This window comes from Spea bombifrons, chromosome 4, assembly GCF_027358695.1.
Source record: "Spea bombifrons isolate aSpeBom1 chromosome 4, aSpeBom1.2.pri, whole genome shotgun sequence".
Classification (NCBI taxonomy): Eukaryota; Metazoa; Chordata; class Amphibia; order Anura; family Pelobatidae; genus Spea; species Spea bombifrons.
This window is the reverse complement of record NC_071090.1, coordinates 91,378,098-91,393,374: the sequence shown is the minus strand read 5'-3', so window position 1 is coordinate 91,393,374 and position 15,277 is coordinate 91,378,098. Positions and strand designations below refer to the sequence as shown.

At 41.1% G+C, this 15,277-nt stretch overlaps 1 protein-coding gene across 1 annotated transcript; it reads left to right on the top strand.

Moving 5' to 3' along the window:
* Window positions 1-6,652: 6,652 nt before the first annotated feature.
* LYSMD4 (LysM domain containing 4) lies at window positions 6,653-12,668 on the top strand. Its single transcript, XM_053462379.1, has 3 exons — window positions 6,653-6,688; window positions 10,527-10,809; window positions 11,801-12,668. The coding sequence occupies exons 2-3, from the start codon at window positions 10,537-10,539 to the stop codon at window positions 12,383-12,385; spliced, it is 858 nt and encodes a 285-aa protein (XP_053318354.1). The 5' UTR covers window positions 6,653-6,688; window positions 10,527-10,536; the 3' UTR covers window positions 12,386-12,668.
* Window positions 12,669-15,277: the final 2,609 nt, after the last annotated feature.

Sequence of the window (15,277 nt, the reverse complement as noted above, 5' to 3'; positions counted from 1 at the left end):
TAATGTGGGGCAAATAAGTATCTCTATGTAGCATTTTGCAATGGTGCTAACTGATCACAACAATGATCTGTGTGTTGTGTAAAGAAAATGTTTCTATGGTACTGTTCATTTTACAGTTGTGGTGCTTTTTTATTGATAAAAGTGATATAATTGATGCTTTGATGTGTTATAAGAAAATGACGTTAACCTCTATCACTGAGTGTCTGTCTGTATCTGTAGTAAGTCTGCTTTGAGTGTTGTAGCCTGGACAAAAGCACTGGGTTGTTGGTGAATTAAAGACGGTACGCATGTAAACAACTCGAGAATGAATTATAAGCCATTGTGATCGATTTCAGGTCCAAGTGAACGGATGTAAAATGGCTAAAGATTATGAAAATGTATGTAACCCTTTATGAACCTGGTGTTAGCTGCACAAAGGAAACTTCAATTTACAAAGTTACTTTTTGGGCAATCCAAGCTACAGTTTTACTGTTACCTTTGTAGGTAGAATGGAAAGGGCTGTGTATTCAGCTTAGCAAAGAAAATCCAAACTTTGTAACACATGGACCCCTTATTTGCTTATCAAGAGATCACCAATGGTAAAGCAAATCTAGCAAATTAAGGCACATTTTTATTTCATTACCATGTAATTGAGCTTCTGGGAAATATTTTCCCACAATTTAGTGATCCTACGGAGCTCAGCCAAATCCTGCTGTCCTATATTTCTAAACACTGGGCATTACAGCTCGGACTCTAAAATAGTTTGCTTACAAGTTAGATGACATGGAAAAGTTTGTCACAGTAAAGGGTTAATCTCTGGCTCTTTTAATCACACATCCTGTGTAGGAACAACATGTAACATATCCAGTGGCATCCGAGTATCCTGTGTTTGAGCGTCTTTTTCTCTTCCAGAGGTAATAACCGTCTACCCTATCAGGCGTCCAATCATCCATCCATGTCCATTTAATATGAGGATGTTTCTTTGCTGGGACAGGGCCAGATATTTCAAAGAAGCTTCTACTTTTATTAAAATGATCAGGCTAAAAGTACTCAGGATTTTTCTAACAATGCCTTTAATTATATGTGGTTTCTTCTTTCATCTTCATAGTCTGATACTCTAATTTGGATTAGAATTCAATACATTTTCAGGGTATAATCGTTTTCAGTCGACCATAAGTGAGGTAAGATGTTATGCAGTGTGTATGGATCACGTTTTCAATGTTACAAATGTGCACTGTGCGGTAACGTGGTGTATGGATCACAGCATCCCTGATCTACTAGAGTGAAATATAAAATGTAATTTGTTTTATGGATAACCTCGGTCAGACTTAAAAGCATATGTTTGTGCATACATTAATAGACGTGAGGTAGGTCTTACTCAGACTCCATTGCTAAGGCCGAGAGGTGAATTAAAGTCCTTGCATAAATTTAACTTACAAATAAAGATCCGTTCCGGTGCAAACTGGTTAAAGTGTGGCATTTATTTTGGTTGCAATTGCACCAGTTGGCTCCAGAAGGTATCTGTATGCATATCCTTCGTATACACCATATACGAGGTTAAACAGTGAACCTCAAGGTGCACATTCAAAGCAGCCCTAACATGCTCGCAAAGGCTAATTTTCTGGTTACTAGTGTCAGACTGGTGTGATTTAACTTACACATATTACATGCCAACACTTATTTTCAGGAGTTCATCAATGATTTGTTACCAAATACAAATGTCATCATGCTCTATTCCTACATACTTCAGCTGTTCATGTCAGTTTGCCATCACCAACACTTAGCAAAAACCCAAAGTACATTCTCATTAATGCTGGGAGAAGACTGGCCAAATGGTATCTTTACCCAATGCAGAACCGCTAGAAGATACACCAAAGGTGCACACGTGTTGGCTAAGCCAAGCAAAATAACAGCCATAAAAAGAGTATAGAGTTTACCAAACCAAAACACTGGCGCGGCACATGAGCTGAAGTGACTAAGAGTTGCTCCTGGATATAGAATCAGACGTATTAATATTAGACTTGCACATTTGTTCTCAGACGAATGCATTTTCGTGCCAAATGTTGTGGTTTCCTCCATTTGTCTGAATAATGAACGAACGAATGCAACATCGGACAAAAGAAACGAGAAATGAATGTGTGATATACAAAACTCTGGCTGTAAATTCATAAGTGAAGTGAAATGTGTGTGAAAAAAACCCCCAAAAAACAATTACTACCACAAAGTTTGACAAAATCTGGCAGCAGAATTAGTGTATGGAAAGAGTTAAAATACTAGCATTTGAAATACCCTGGGGTGTCTCGTTTTCAAAAATATATGGCTTGATGGGGTAAGTTGCATTGGCCGGCTTCAAAGATGTTCAAAATAGCACATGGGGCAGAATTACCAGATTCCGAAAAAATGGTTTTCATAACATGCAGAAAGGCAAAAAAACTAAACATAAAAACATTGGATATTTCAGGACAAAGAGTAAAATCTATTTAGCAGGTTTTTTCATTAGCTTTTATAGATGAGTAAAAGATTTTTTTCAAGTAAAAGTCCGAAAAAGTAATTGTTTCTCAATTTTTCATATTTTATACTTTTGTATAGTAAACGATATGATACAATCAAAATAATGACATCAAAAGAAGGCCTTTCTTGAAAAAACAATATATAACTTGTGTGGGTTCAGTAAATGGGAAAGAAGAAAATTACAGCTAAACACGAGCACCGCAGAACTAGGCACCAACCCTAACTGAGCCCCACCTCAGCATTTAAAGGGACTTACAATATAGGAGGGAAGTTAGAACAAGCAGCCATAAGGTTTAGATGTAATGAAGTTTTACTTGACTGTGGGACAGTCTGTTTGACCTCATTCTAATGCCTGTGCCATCCCGCCAAGAAACACACGGACACGCTTTTATCAGTGAAATACATTTTACTTCCACTTTTGGAATAATCTAATATGGCCACTGTGATTAAGACACTACAAAACCCCAAATTTAACATTGTTTATATAACAAGACATGATATCATAAAGATCTATTATAAACACATAACATGAATATGTGAAATTGCACCTGACCCCCCCCAATCAAAACATAACATCATCATCATCATTCACCGTAACTTAACCAGATAAACCAACCCTGGTATGGCGTACTGTTGCAACAAATTATTCGTTGAAGCCACTAGCACAGTGGCTACAAAACCAGCCTTATTACCAGGGCACCAGGGAGTGTCCTGCACCTGCATCCACAGGCGTGTGCACCACACGCAAGGCCATACCTCAGACAGCCTGCTTCTATACAGGGGCAAAATAAACTGAATGAAAAAAATAAACCACAGCCACACATGAAACAGGATGGGTGGGACATGTACTAACACCTAATAATGATTTTGGGTAAAGACCGGGGCTGACCTATCCCCACCTCTTATAAATGCATCGAATTCCCACAAAGTGCAATGTACGCCTTATGACCCAGACTTTACTTCAACCCAGATTAACCCCTTAGAGACGTCCTTGTTTACCCTACCCTATCCTTCCTGGCGCCCTTCCTGGGATTTCACCTTTCAGGGCTTATTCTTTTGGCATCCAGCTATCCTGAATCGAAGACAAGACCAAGGACTGTTTAAGGTCTAAGCCTTTAAATCAGGAAACATGGGTGAGTGCTTCTCATCTGCTGTCAAATACCAAGTTTCTATATAGTGCAGGCTAGAAGATGTACCCTTTCACATCTACTGGTAAACAACCAGTGATGGCCTGCCAAACCAATCCAAGGGGATTTTGGGGAACTTACTAGCCAAGAAAGGTGGAGACTTGGCCCCAAGCCTCACATCCCTAACCTTACCCATAAGCTAATGTCTGCCCCATCCTAGCTGTTCCCCCACCTGGTTGGGCCCCAACAATGACCCCTGATATGAAAAAATAATAATTTATAACCAGAAGTGGCGTGCCCAGCTCTAAGGACTCTCTACATCTCATACACACTGGTATGGGGGGTTTGTAGTCATAAGGGATTGATCATCAGTACCTAACCCTGATCTTAAAATTGAACCCTTTCTCTGTGTTGATAAAAAAAGAGTTTGGAATGGCCAGTCACCATAGCATCAAGTGTAATGACCGAGCAACTCCCCATTTATTATGAAATAATAATAATTATTATTATTATTATTATTTATTATGACATATGAACCAGAAAGTGATAAAACTAGGTGCATTCAAGTGACAAAACAGGAACTGGAGAGGCTTCCCTTGCTGACAGGCCCGGACTGGCCATCGCCCGGTGGGTCGGGCCGCGGCAGGGCCGTATTGACTTAGGGGCTGATGGAGCTGCAGCTCCAGGCCCCTACCTTAAAATAGGCCCAGTCAGGACCGAACTGACTGGGCCTATGCGGCCTCTATGGCCGCATTAACGCAGGGCATAAGGGGCACCTGCCCTTTAGCCCGCCGCCGGGAAGCCCCCATCAGGGCCGGCCTTACGGGTGTGCGGTCGCACAGGGTTTAAATTAAAACATCGAGGGGGGGGTTGTTGTTTTGGGTTTTTTTTACTTTATTTAACATCCTCCATGTTAAAGTTTTTGTTAACTTTATTTAACATGGAGGATGTTAGATAAAGTTAAAAAAAACCCCGATGTTTTAATTTAAGCCCTGTGCGGCCGCAGACCCCTAAGGCCGGCCCTGGTGGGGGCTTCCCGGCCCCTTAGAGTGGCGGACACGGTCGCAGTTGCGGCGGGCTTAAAGGGCCCTGCTTAAATGCGGCCGTAGAGATGGTACATGAAGGGCTTTAACAATAAATAAATAAATAAACAAAAATGGGCTGCTCAGGCTTAAATGCCCGGGCCTATTTTTGTCCCAGTCCGGGCCTGCTTGCTGAAGAGAAAGCTTCTTTAAATGAGGACACTTTAGTGCATGCCCACTGTGCTTTGACATTCACAGTTTTGCAATGTATTGTATGGCTTGCAAGGAAGGACATGCATTGGTCAGTATGATAAATTCTGTAGATGAAGATCGCCATCTTGTGGTTTGTAGATGTGAAACAAATAGTGGCTTTGAGTGTTTTCTTCTGTCTACTTCTTATAACCGTGAAATATAGCATATCATGTGTTTTAATCATAAGGTATATCCCATAAATAGGATATCAAACTTTAGCTCTTATGCTCAGAATAGCCATATCTCCATTACCTCTGGTTAATGGGGTCTTTAGGGTTAATTTAGGGGCAGTTATGGTTGATGGGGTCTTCAGGGTTAATTTAGGGGAAGTTGTGGTTGATGGGTCTTTAGGGTTTAATTTAGGGGCAGTTATAGTTAATTGGGTCTTTAGGGTTAATTTAGGGGCAGTTATGGTTGATGGGGTCTTCAGGGTTAATTTAGGGGCAGTTATGGTTAATGGGGTCTTTAGGGTTAATTTAGGGGCAGGTATGGTAAATAGGGTCTTTTAGGGTTAATTTATTGGCCGTTATGGTTGATGGGGCCTTCCGGGGTCTTTAGGGTTAATTTAGGGGCCGTTATGGTTGATGGGGTCTTTAGGTTTAATTTAGGGACAGTTATGGTTAATGGGGTCTTTAGGGTTAATTTAGGGGCAGTTATGGTAGATGGGGTCTTTAGGGTTAATTTAGTGGTGGTTATGGTTAATGGGGTCTTTAGGGTTAACTTAGAGGCAGTTAAGGTTGATGGGGTCTTTAGGGTTAATTCAGGGGCAGTTATGGTTAATGTGGTCTTTAGGGTGAATTTAATGCTGAGGACTGAGGGTTAATTTAATTATTTTAATAAAACTAAGGACAATCTAAATCCTGGAGGCAGTGAAGATTAATCCTGTATTGTGTCAGTGTGCTGCATAGGAGTCTGTGAACGAGTCATGAGTGGTTGATGGGGTCTTCAGGGTTAATTTAGGGGCAGTTATGGTTAATGGGGTCATTAGGGTTAATTTAGGGGCAGGTATGGTAAATAGGGTCTTTTAGGGTTAATTTATTGGCCGTTATGGTTGATGGAGCCTTCCGGGGTCTTTAGGGTTAATTTAGGGGCCGTTATGGTTGATGGGGTCTTTAGGTTTAATTTAGGGACAGTTATGGTTAATGGGGTCTTTAGGGTTAATTTAGGGACAGTTATGGTTAATGGGGTCTTTAAGGTTAATTTATGGGCAGTTATGGTAGATGGGGTCTTTAGGGTTAATTTAGTGGTGGTTATGGTTAATGGGGTCTTTAGGGTTAACTTAGAGGCAGTTAAGGTTGATGGGGTCTTTAGGGTTAATTCAGGGGCAGTTATGGTTAATGTGGTCTTTAGGGTGAATTTAATGCTGAGGACTGAGGGTTAATTTAATTATTTTAATAAAACTAAGGACAATCTAAATCCTGGAGGCAGTGAAGATTAATCCTGTATTGTGTCAGTGTGCTGCATAGGAGTCTGTGAACGAGTCATGAGTCATATTTCCTCTGAACAAGTCTGTGAATTAATGAGCTGTAACTTGATCCCAGAGTCCGTGTCTGTGTGCAGATGACTCACTCTAGGATCAGGTTATAACTGCAGTTCATGATTCACAGACTGAACTGTTACAATGAATCGTTCAGTCTACTGAACCGATTTATCTCGACCATTGAAAAGAATCAAGAATCGGTTCAAAAGAACGATTCGTTCATGAACCGGATATGACTATGAGGCAGCATCCACGTCACATGACCTTCCGGTTCTCAGTCATAGGAGCGTCAGCGAAAGTGCCAGCCACCAGCAGAGGTTTGTGTACGCACATCGCGCAGACGTTCACCCACTACACATCAGGGATCTGGGCACCGCAGAGTAGCATACCGGCAGGGCATGTGGCATATCTGGAGGTATAAGGCATATCAGGGAGCACAGTGGCATATAGGGTGTATAATGCATATCAGGGGGCAGAGTGGTATATAGGGGAATATAAGGCATATAAGGGGGGCAAAGTGGAATATAGGGGTATAATGCATATCGGGGGGCACAGTGGCATATAGGGGGATATGAGGCATATCAGAGGGACAGAGTGGCATATAGGGGGTAGAAGGAATATCAGGGTGCACAGTGGCTTATATGGGGGTATAAGGCATATCAGGGGGCATAGAGGCATATCAGGGGCACAGTGGCATATAGGGGGTATAGTGGCATATAGGGGGTATAAGGCATATCAGAGGGGTACAGTGGCATATAGGCGGGTATAAGGCATATCAGGAGGCACAGTGAAATATAGGGGGTATAGGGCATATCAGAGGGACAGAGTGGCATATAGGGGGTATAGGGCATTTTTGGAGGCAAAGTGGCATATAGGGGGTATAAGGCACATCAGGGGGGCACAGTGGCATATAGGGGGTATAAGGCATATCAGGGGGCACAGTGGCATATAGGGGTATAAGGCATATCTGGGGAGCATAGTGGTATATCAGGGGTATAATGCATATCAGGGGGCACAGTGGCATATAGAGGGATATAATGCATATCAGGGGGCACAGTGGCATATAGAGGGATATAAGGCATATCAGGGGCATAGTGGCATATAGGGAGTATGAGGCATATCAGGGGGCACAGTGGCAGATAGGGGTATAAGACATATCAGGGGGCACAGTGGCATATAGGAGGGTATAAGGCATATCAGGGGGCACAGTGGCATATAGGGGGATATAAGGCATATCAGGGGGCACAGTGGCATATAGGGGTATAAGGCATATCAGGGGGCACAGTGGGATATAGGAGGGTATAAGGCATATCAGGGGGCACAGTGGCATATAGGGGGATATAAGGCATATCAGGGACACAGTGGCATATAGGGGGGGTATAAGAAATACCTGGGGGCAGAGTGGTATATCAGGGGGTATAAGGCATATCAGGGGGCACAGTGGCATATAAGGCGTATCAGAGGGGTGGAGTGGCATATCTGGTAGTTATAAGGCGTAACTGGGGGCAGATGTGCATAACTGGGAGACATATTTACTAGTAAAACTTTTAGGTATTAAAACCTAGTTTGAGAAGTATTATTTTTGTGTTCTTGCACCTTTTAAAATATAGCTATTATTATTATGTCAGTAAAATATGAAGGTGATTAGAGAAATGCCATTGTTATAATGAGATACAATGACCGATGTTAATTTTACGTTTTTTATTCTGCTGTTTGTTTTTAACACCCAATTTGTTCATTAATTATTTTAAATAAACAACACGTTTGCATATTTTTATCAGATTAATCGTAAACATAATCGCCCAACTAATCGATTATGAAAATAATTGTTAGTTGCAGCCCTAGTTCAAGATTTGAACTAGGAAACTCAAACTCCTTCATAATCAGCGGTAAAGACATTTTTCTTTAAGTCATAAAGAATAGTAAGTCATTTGTGTAACCATCAGCCTGGGTTCCTGCGAAGCATTTCCAAAAAGCGACAGGGCAAAAAGGGAAGAGTGACAAGGGGAGTGGCTCACTGCGTGCCGTTAATTATATTAATGCAACAAGAGAGGGTACCATTGACCCTGATCCATGCTGTAGGTGAACAATATAGGGCTTTTATCCAACCCTTGGCCAGGATTTTAACATCAATATTTAATAAGGAGATTGGCGACTGGATTTGTGATGGTTCTGAGTGATTTCCCTCCTTTGGGATAACTGCGATTATGAGAAAGTCGAATAGTTTGGCCAACCAGAGCAACGGAAGGTCCTGATGCTTCGTACAGTAATTAAGGGCAAATCCATCTTGGCCCAGACATTAACCAGTAGCCGTTACCTTTCATGTACTGGCCTGCTCAGGTGTGAGCATCTGTTTAGTTGCATTGGTGATGTGTGCATCCCTAGCCTCGGGGTAGATGGTTGGTGACTTTTGAATATTATAAACTGCACCATAGTAAGAATGGAAAGTGTGCTCTGTATTTTTGGACAAAAGTTGTGGCTTCCCCTTTGTATCCTGGGTTTTTATATTATAAGCTAATTTTCTACGCTTCCTTAGGGTACATGCAGGCAGTCTGCTTCTCTTTTCCTAAAAGAGTGCTTAGCGGTTGTAATTTAGCAAAGCATTCTGCGATTTTAAAATACTCGGGTTCCCTGTGTGTGAGCTGTCTTTAAATCTAGTTGTGTTTGTGGTGGTTTGTGTCGGTAGACTGGTTATCCGTTTAATTTGCTGCAGCTTTTTCTATGTAAGAGTGGTTGAGTGGCCCCTCATAGTACACTAGAGTGAGTGAGACCTCAGTGGCTTTGTTATCTTTAAAATAGTTGCTGAAGTGGTTCTGCAGGGTCAGTGATTAGTGATTCATTTAGTGGCCAGGTGAGCTCCGTGGGACAGTACACTGGGGAGTCAATCCGCAGGATCAAATGGGCATGATCACTCCTTGTAATAGGGCAGGGCTCGACAAATCCCAGGTCGCCATGGCGACAGAGAATTTTGTCCTGGCGCCTAGGTGTTTGTCAGCCTGTCAAACAAAGTTTGCACCGTGGTGCAACAACGAACACTCATTCACCGATATATGTTAGCAATCACACTCCTATCATGCCAAGTCAGCCAGTGCGTGCTGGAACCTGGGTATGTCTGGGCAGGACTGTGATTGCTGCTCTCAGATATATATATATATATATATATATATATATATATATATATATATATATAAAATTGATTTTTTGTACAGTTTTGGTGTGTTACTTACTTTTATTAAAAGTGTGTTTAGTTTTTTGTTTTTTTTTAAAGGGGGGGGTCATTTTCGATTTCGGCCAGGGCAAAGTGCGGGTGCAGGCAGGGCAAAGTCCTGGAGCAAAGCGTGAGTGCAGGGCAAAGTGTGAGTGCAGGGCAAAGTGCTGGGGAAAAGTGTGCGTGTAGTGCAAAAAAAAATCCTGGCTCTTAACTTTTTTCCTAGCGCGACACATTCCCAAACAGTGACACTGACCACCATGCTTAACTATTTCAATGAGGTTCTTAATATCAAGAAGATTTGCATTTTGTGCTAGGTACAACCGGATACGTGCCTCACAAAACTTCTGATGCAGAGTTCTTATGTAACTGGTGCGTTTTGGCAAACTCTTCCTTGCCACTCTGCCATGATGTCCGTATTTGCCCAGTGTCTAATGTTGGAGTTTAATGTTTTTGGGTTATTTTACACCTTGTTTTTCAGAGAGATGGATTGCTACTCCTGGGAAGATTCATTTATGTGCTAAACCTTATATGTTTTTCCAGTATGGCTCTGACAATGGTTTGTTTGGGCATCAGAACCATACAAATGGAACCCTTGCCTGACTGGTGTGCGTCAGGATGTGATATGATGTGGCTTAGAACCTTGCCTGCTGCCAACTTCAATTTGCAGGCAAGTTCCAACATCCAGCCACAATCAGGCCTAGTTTATCATGGTTCACACTTCACCCTGCTAATATTGTCCATTACACTGATTTTGATGCGGAGGGGGGCAACCCCTTTTTCACATCTAAAAAAGCACACCAAACTTCAAAATCAGTGTAAAAGGTATGCACGAAATGCAGAAAATCAGACAAGAGGCCAAAGAAAAGGTCCAGGATTCTCATAAATAAATGAAGGAAAGTAGTAGCAAGGTTGTTTAAGTAAACGTGTGTGTTTACCTCTCTTAGTGTTGGAACCATGAAACTCAGAGAAGGATCCTCACACTCTTTCCAACCTGCCACTGGTGTCCGTTCCTCTTCGGGAAGCCACGTTTACACATTTGCTAATGGATCTGCAGATCTCGACAGCTCTTCAGAAGATGAATTTGATGTTGCGGAGCTACGAGCACGTGGTGGGCCGCTACCGAGGCAGAATGCTTCCAGACAGAAGGTTGGGGACGTGGTTTTCTTGGAGCGAGCCATCACAGAAGATGACACCCTGTACAAGCTAGCATTGCAGTATGGCTGTAAAGTAAGTGCCGTTCAATAGTTCAAATGTATTTCTTCTTAACAAGTCGCATAGAAAAATATTTTTTAAACATTAAATACAGTAATATAGTTTAGCATTGGCAAATAGTGGGTTTCATTTTTCTGTTCAAATAGATGATCTGCTGACCCGTTGGTTGCCATACTAGGCAGGTGTGTGCTGTATTAGGTCAAACACAATGTTCAGCTGCTTTTCAGTGGCAATCCTATTGTAGCCCTTTCCTTCAGAGACTTTCATAGGTTACTTGTGGTGCTTAAAACCGAAAAATTGTATTGTTTACCCTGACAGAGCATACCTAGAATTTGCAGGAGAGTTACAACTTAAAACCTTTACATCATTTTATAAAGGACCAGCCCCGGTAAGCTTCTGCTCCAAGAATAGCTGGGATGGCCGTGTATAAAGATATTAAAATTGATGAAATTATGCAGGACGAGCTCAATCCCTCTTTTGGAGACATTCGCCAGGGCTGGCCCTTTCTAATGCATTGTGGATTCTGGGAATTAAAACTACATCTCTCCTACCAACTCCCTCTTCAGTTCTTAAACCCCAGTGTGTTTGTTCGGTGGATTGGGCTGAGGTAAAGGGGCGAGAAGACATACATATGACAGCAATTCCTGTATTTCAGTGAAATGATGACAGCACTAGACAGTAATGCAGATCGGTTGGTTAGTGCTGGCCCTGTATAAAGAACACTTCAGTGGATGAGGAGGCATTCAAGAAGTCTCACAGGTCCCAACTGTCCATCGTACAGGACCAGCCAAGTTAGGAAGGTGAAGCCTGTAGGTTGAAAGTGTGGCTCTTCTGCCTGCACATGCTTGAGCGAAGGGTATCATAAAGCAAAGTATGTTAAGCAGTCACTACATCCAGGGGTTGTGAAGTATATAAAGGTAAAGATAGGATTGATGTAGTCAATGAAATAGTAGCCAGACAAGATATTAAAGTTTGTACTGAGAATGTTCTATTTTTCTTCTTAAAGGTTGCTGATATTAAACGAATCAACAACTTAATAAGAGAGCAGGATATGTACGCCTTAAAGACTATCAAGATCCCGGTCAAAGTTCATGGACTTTTAACAGAACAACACGAAAAGCTGAATCTACAGCAGGGAGTTCCTTCGGCTTCTGTGATGGAGTCGCCCGAGGAGATGGCCTTCACTGTGTCAGAGAGCAGAGACTTGAGCAGATACTTCCAGGAAATAGATCAAAACATCGAGTCTGCAACTCAGACACAGGACTTGTTCAGCGAGGCCATTGTGCCAGATACCTCAAAATATCCATCTTCTCACTTACTGAGGGAGAAAGACCCCAGTTCAGGCGCAGACTGGGGCATCCGGTGGTGGAATGCTGTTTTTATCATGCTTTTAATTGGAATCGTGCTGCCAGTCTTTTATATAATCTACTTCAAAACACAAGTGACTCCAGGCACCTCTTCCAATCATTGGAACGGGACACATATCACCACTCCTCTAAACACAAACATCAGTTCTGAGAAACATGAGGATATACTGACATTAAACAAGGATGTCCAGAGTGCATACAATCCTATCGATACAGGAGGGTGAAGATCATTCTCAAGTACAGAATTAGCTTCAGTCACTTTAAATAGTTATGGTGCCAATTAACGATTGCCAGTGTCAAAATCTCGCAATGGTCATTTCTAAATGCTCCTACTAACGGCTGTGTAATGTGTAGACAATCGCTCGGTATGACGGGGAGCTGGCTGGAGAACGTTACTTGCTAAATATGTGCTGTGATGGCCAGTAGTGCGTAAAGCTTAACGGTGCTGTTCCACGAAGATGTCTTCTCCCTCGACATTCCTAGATTTTTCTATTATTATTTTAAGAGCCCCCCTAATGTGGAACCAGTGCCTTTTAAACAGCACAATTCCAATTAACACCATATAGCTACATAAATAAAACAAAGCCATAGTTTACACTTAAGGATGCCAAAGAATGGCTTGTTCTTGGATAACTGTATAATACACACCTTTGTTGGCAGCAGTGCCTAATTACATTTTATTAAAATAGTGTACTAAAATGCTGCCGTCTTGTAATATTTTTAATCTATCCCCTGTCCCATTCTTACTATTCCAGCACACGGGAAATGCAATGGTTTGGTGAGCCCACTTTGTGATCTGATGCCTCCAGCACCGTGCTACATACAAGCAGTTAATACTGTGTGGGACATTCATGGGGCAGGCATAAAGTTATGCCTAAACGTATCAGGATGCAGGCTTGTCTAACAATCCGTGCTCTTACATGTCGCGCCTCATATAGTATTACCTTATTGAGAATATGGTTTTAAAAAATAAATAAAATGTCAGTTCTTATTTAACTGTTAGAATACCAACATGTTAAACAACATTTGTAATGGGCAGCTCGTCCAGGAATGCATTCAGTGATCATAGGCTGGACGCAACATGTTTTCAGGATCATTCATAAGCCATCGTTTACAGGTACATGGTGCGCATCGTTCACATGTTGGAGAAAGCCTCCTCCGTTATAGGCAGTGAAGTGTGAGATGGTTACTGTCTTCACCTCGTTCGTGACCGATCCCCTGCAGTAAAAGGAGGAGGCCGGTATGTTCAGGCGTTTTGTTAAGGAAGCTTATATATTTGTTAAGTTGTGGTTAATAATATAACATGTTATATCTTGTATATTCTTGGGGACAAAATCCTAAAATAATTATCAGAGCACATTAAAGGGATGTGTGTGTGTGTGTGTGTGTGTGTGTGTACGTCTAAAAGATTATTCCACCCCTTATTTTTTCTTGTCTTGCTGAGAGTTATGGCTGCAATCTAATTTTGCATAGTAAGGAATCATTGTCTGCATTGTATGACCTTGGGTACGCTTATTTAACAGAAATGGATTATGATGATCGTTCTCTTGTAGACCATTGCTTTTTTATTATTATTAAAGATTTTAATCGTGTATAAGGGCTGCCTAACTCACGGTACCTTTCCATTACGTTGTCATTATGGGCTTGATTTACATGCAGCCTTGTTGCATTACACTTTTATCAGTTGATATGTTTCATTTAATAATGTTGTGTGTTTGTATTGGTGTGTAACATGGCCTACAAAGACTGCTACCACTCCTAGATCTGTATGATCACAATGATATGACCTCTCTGAATGAAAGCATCATTTATAAATGTAAATAGTATTTTGTATCAGCACTAGCGGTTGTGTAGCCGCTGTAGGCCGTTTACCGTCAAAGTGAATGATGTGGTGCTAAAGTGCTGCAGTTTACAGAGTTTTATTCTAAACTATTTAACTCTTTGTGCCATGTTAATTTTACATTTTTTAAAAGAAACCTTTACTGTGTTAACGGAAAAAGAACATTCCAGCAATATCCAGTTTACACATTTTTTGGTTCTAATCCAGTTTATCACAATGTATTTGGTTGTATTTTGTACTTTGACAAGATATTATAAAGTTTACTTTTACACAGACTGGTTCAGGAATTTCCAATTAAGTTAATGTAATGTAATATTATTTGTATAACTACTTTCTTCTGTGAAGGAAAATTAGTATTTGTAAATTGCTGCCAACACTAAAGAAATAAAGTGTCTTTCTGTTGAATAAAATTACACCGTTTCTGCATTGGTTTTTTTTAATGTTTATATTCTTTGGAAGTAGACCTCCCCTTTTTTTTTAATGACCTTTCATTTTTCAGGTTATAAACCTAGTCATGGATAGGCCCCCCATTTGCTTTTCGAAAGTTTTTATTTTCCAATTGCCATTTTCTGTTGGAATATGAGAAGCCTTATAAGAATCCATAAATAAACAATGGGATCATGAGAAATTCCACACTGGTCAACTTTTATCTTGCTCAAACAGATCATTTCTGATAAATCAGATGTTGTACCATTTACTTTAACTTATGATGGATAATAGTGTTTGGTCACTAAAGGCACAAGGTCGTATTTTAAACTGTTTTACTTCAATACCGAGATTCAGCTGCAGGAGGACCTTGGCTGGCTCTATAGTTTCAAAAGTTAGATTTTTTTAAAGTCTCCTTACTTACAGCCCTTGGTTCTGGAGAAGGAATGGTAGAATAAGTGGGGGAATTAAAGTCCAACTTTCCTGCCAACTCTCCCTTTAGTAAATAAATCTTCGTTGGTGGTTTGTGGAAAGGTTCATCGGTCTTCCGAAGCTCTTCATATGATCACAGGTAATCTGTGTGTACAGGGTTAACGTAAAGTCTCCACGCTAAATCATCTACACATGCTCAATCATATCTAGTCATAGATATTTAACACTTCCAGCAGTCCCACCTGCCCCTTAGCCTTCTTATAGTTGTGGTTTAAACGGTTTCTCTCATCCATTTGGAAGCTTCAAGGATCAGCACCCATAAGATTGGGTTCCAGCAGATGACACAATATTTAAAGAACTGATAACGCACGCGTCGCATGAAAAAACGACTAGGTGTTTCACATTAAATACACGCAGC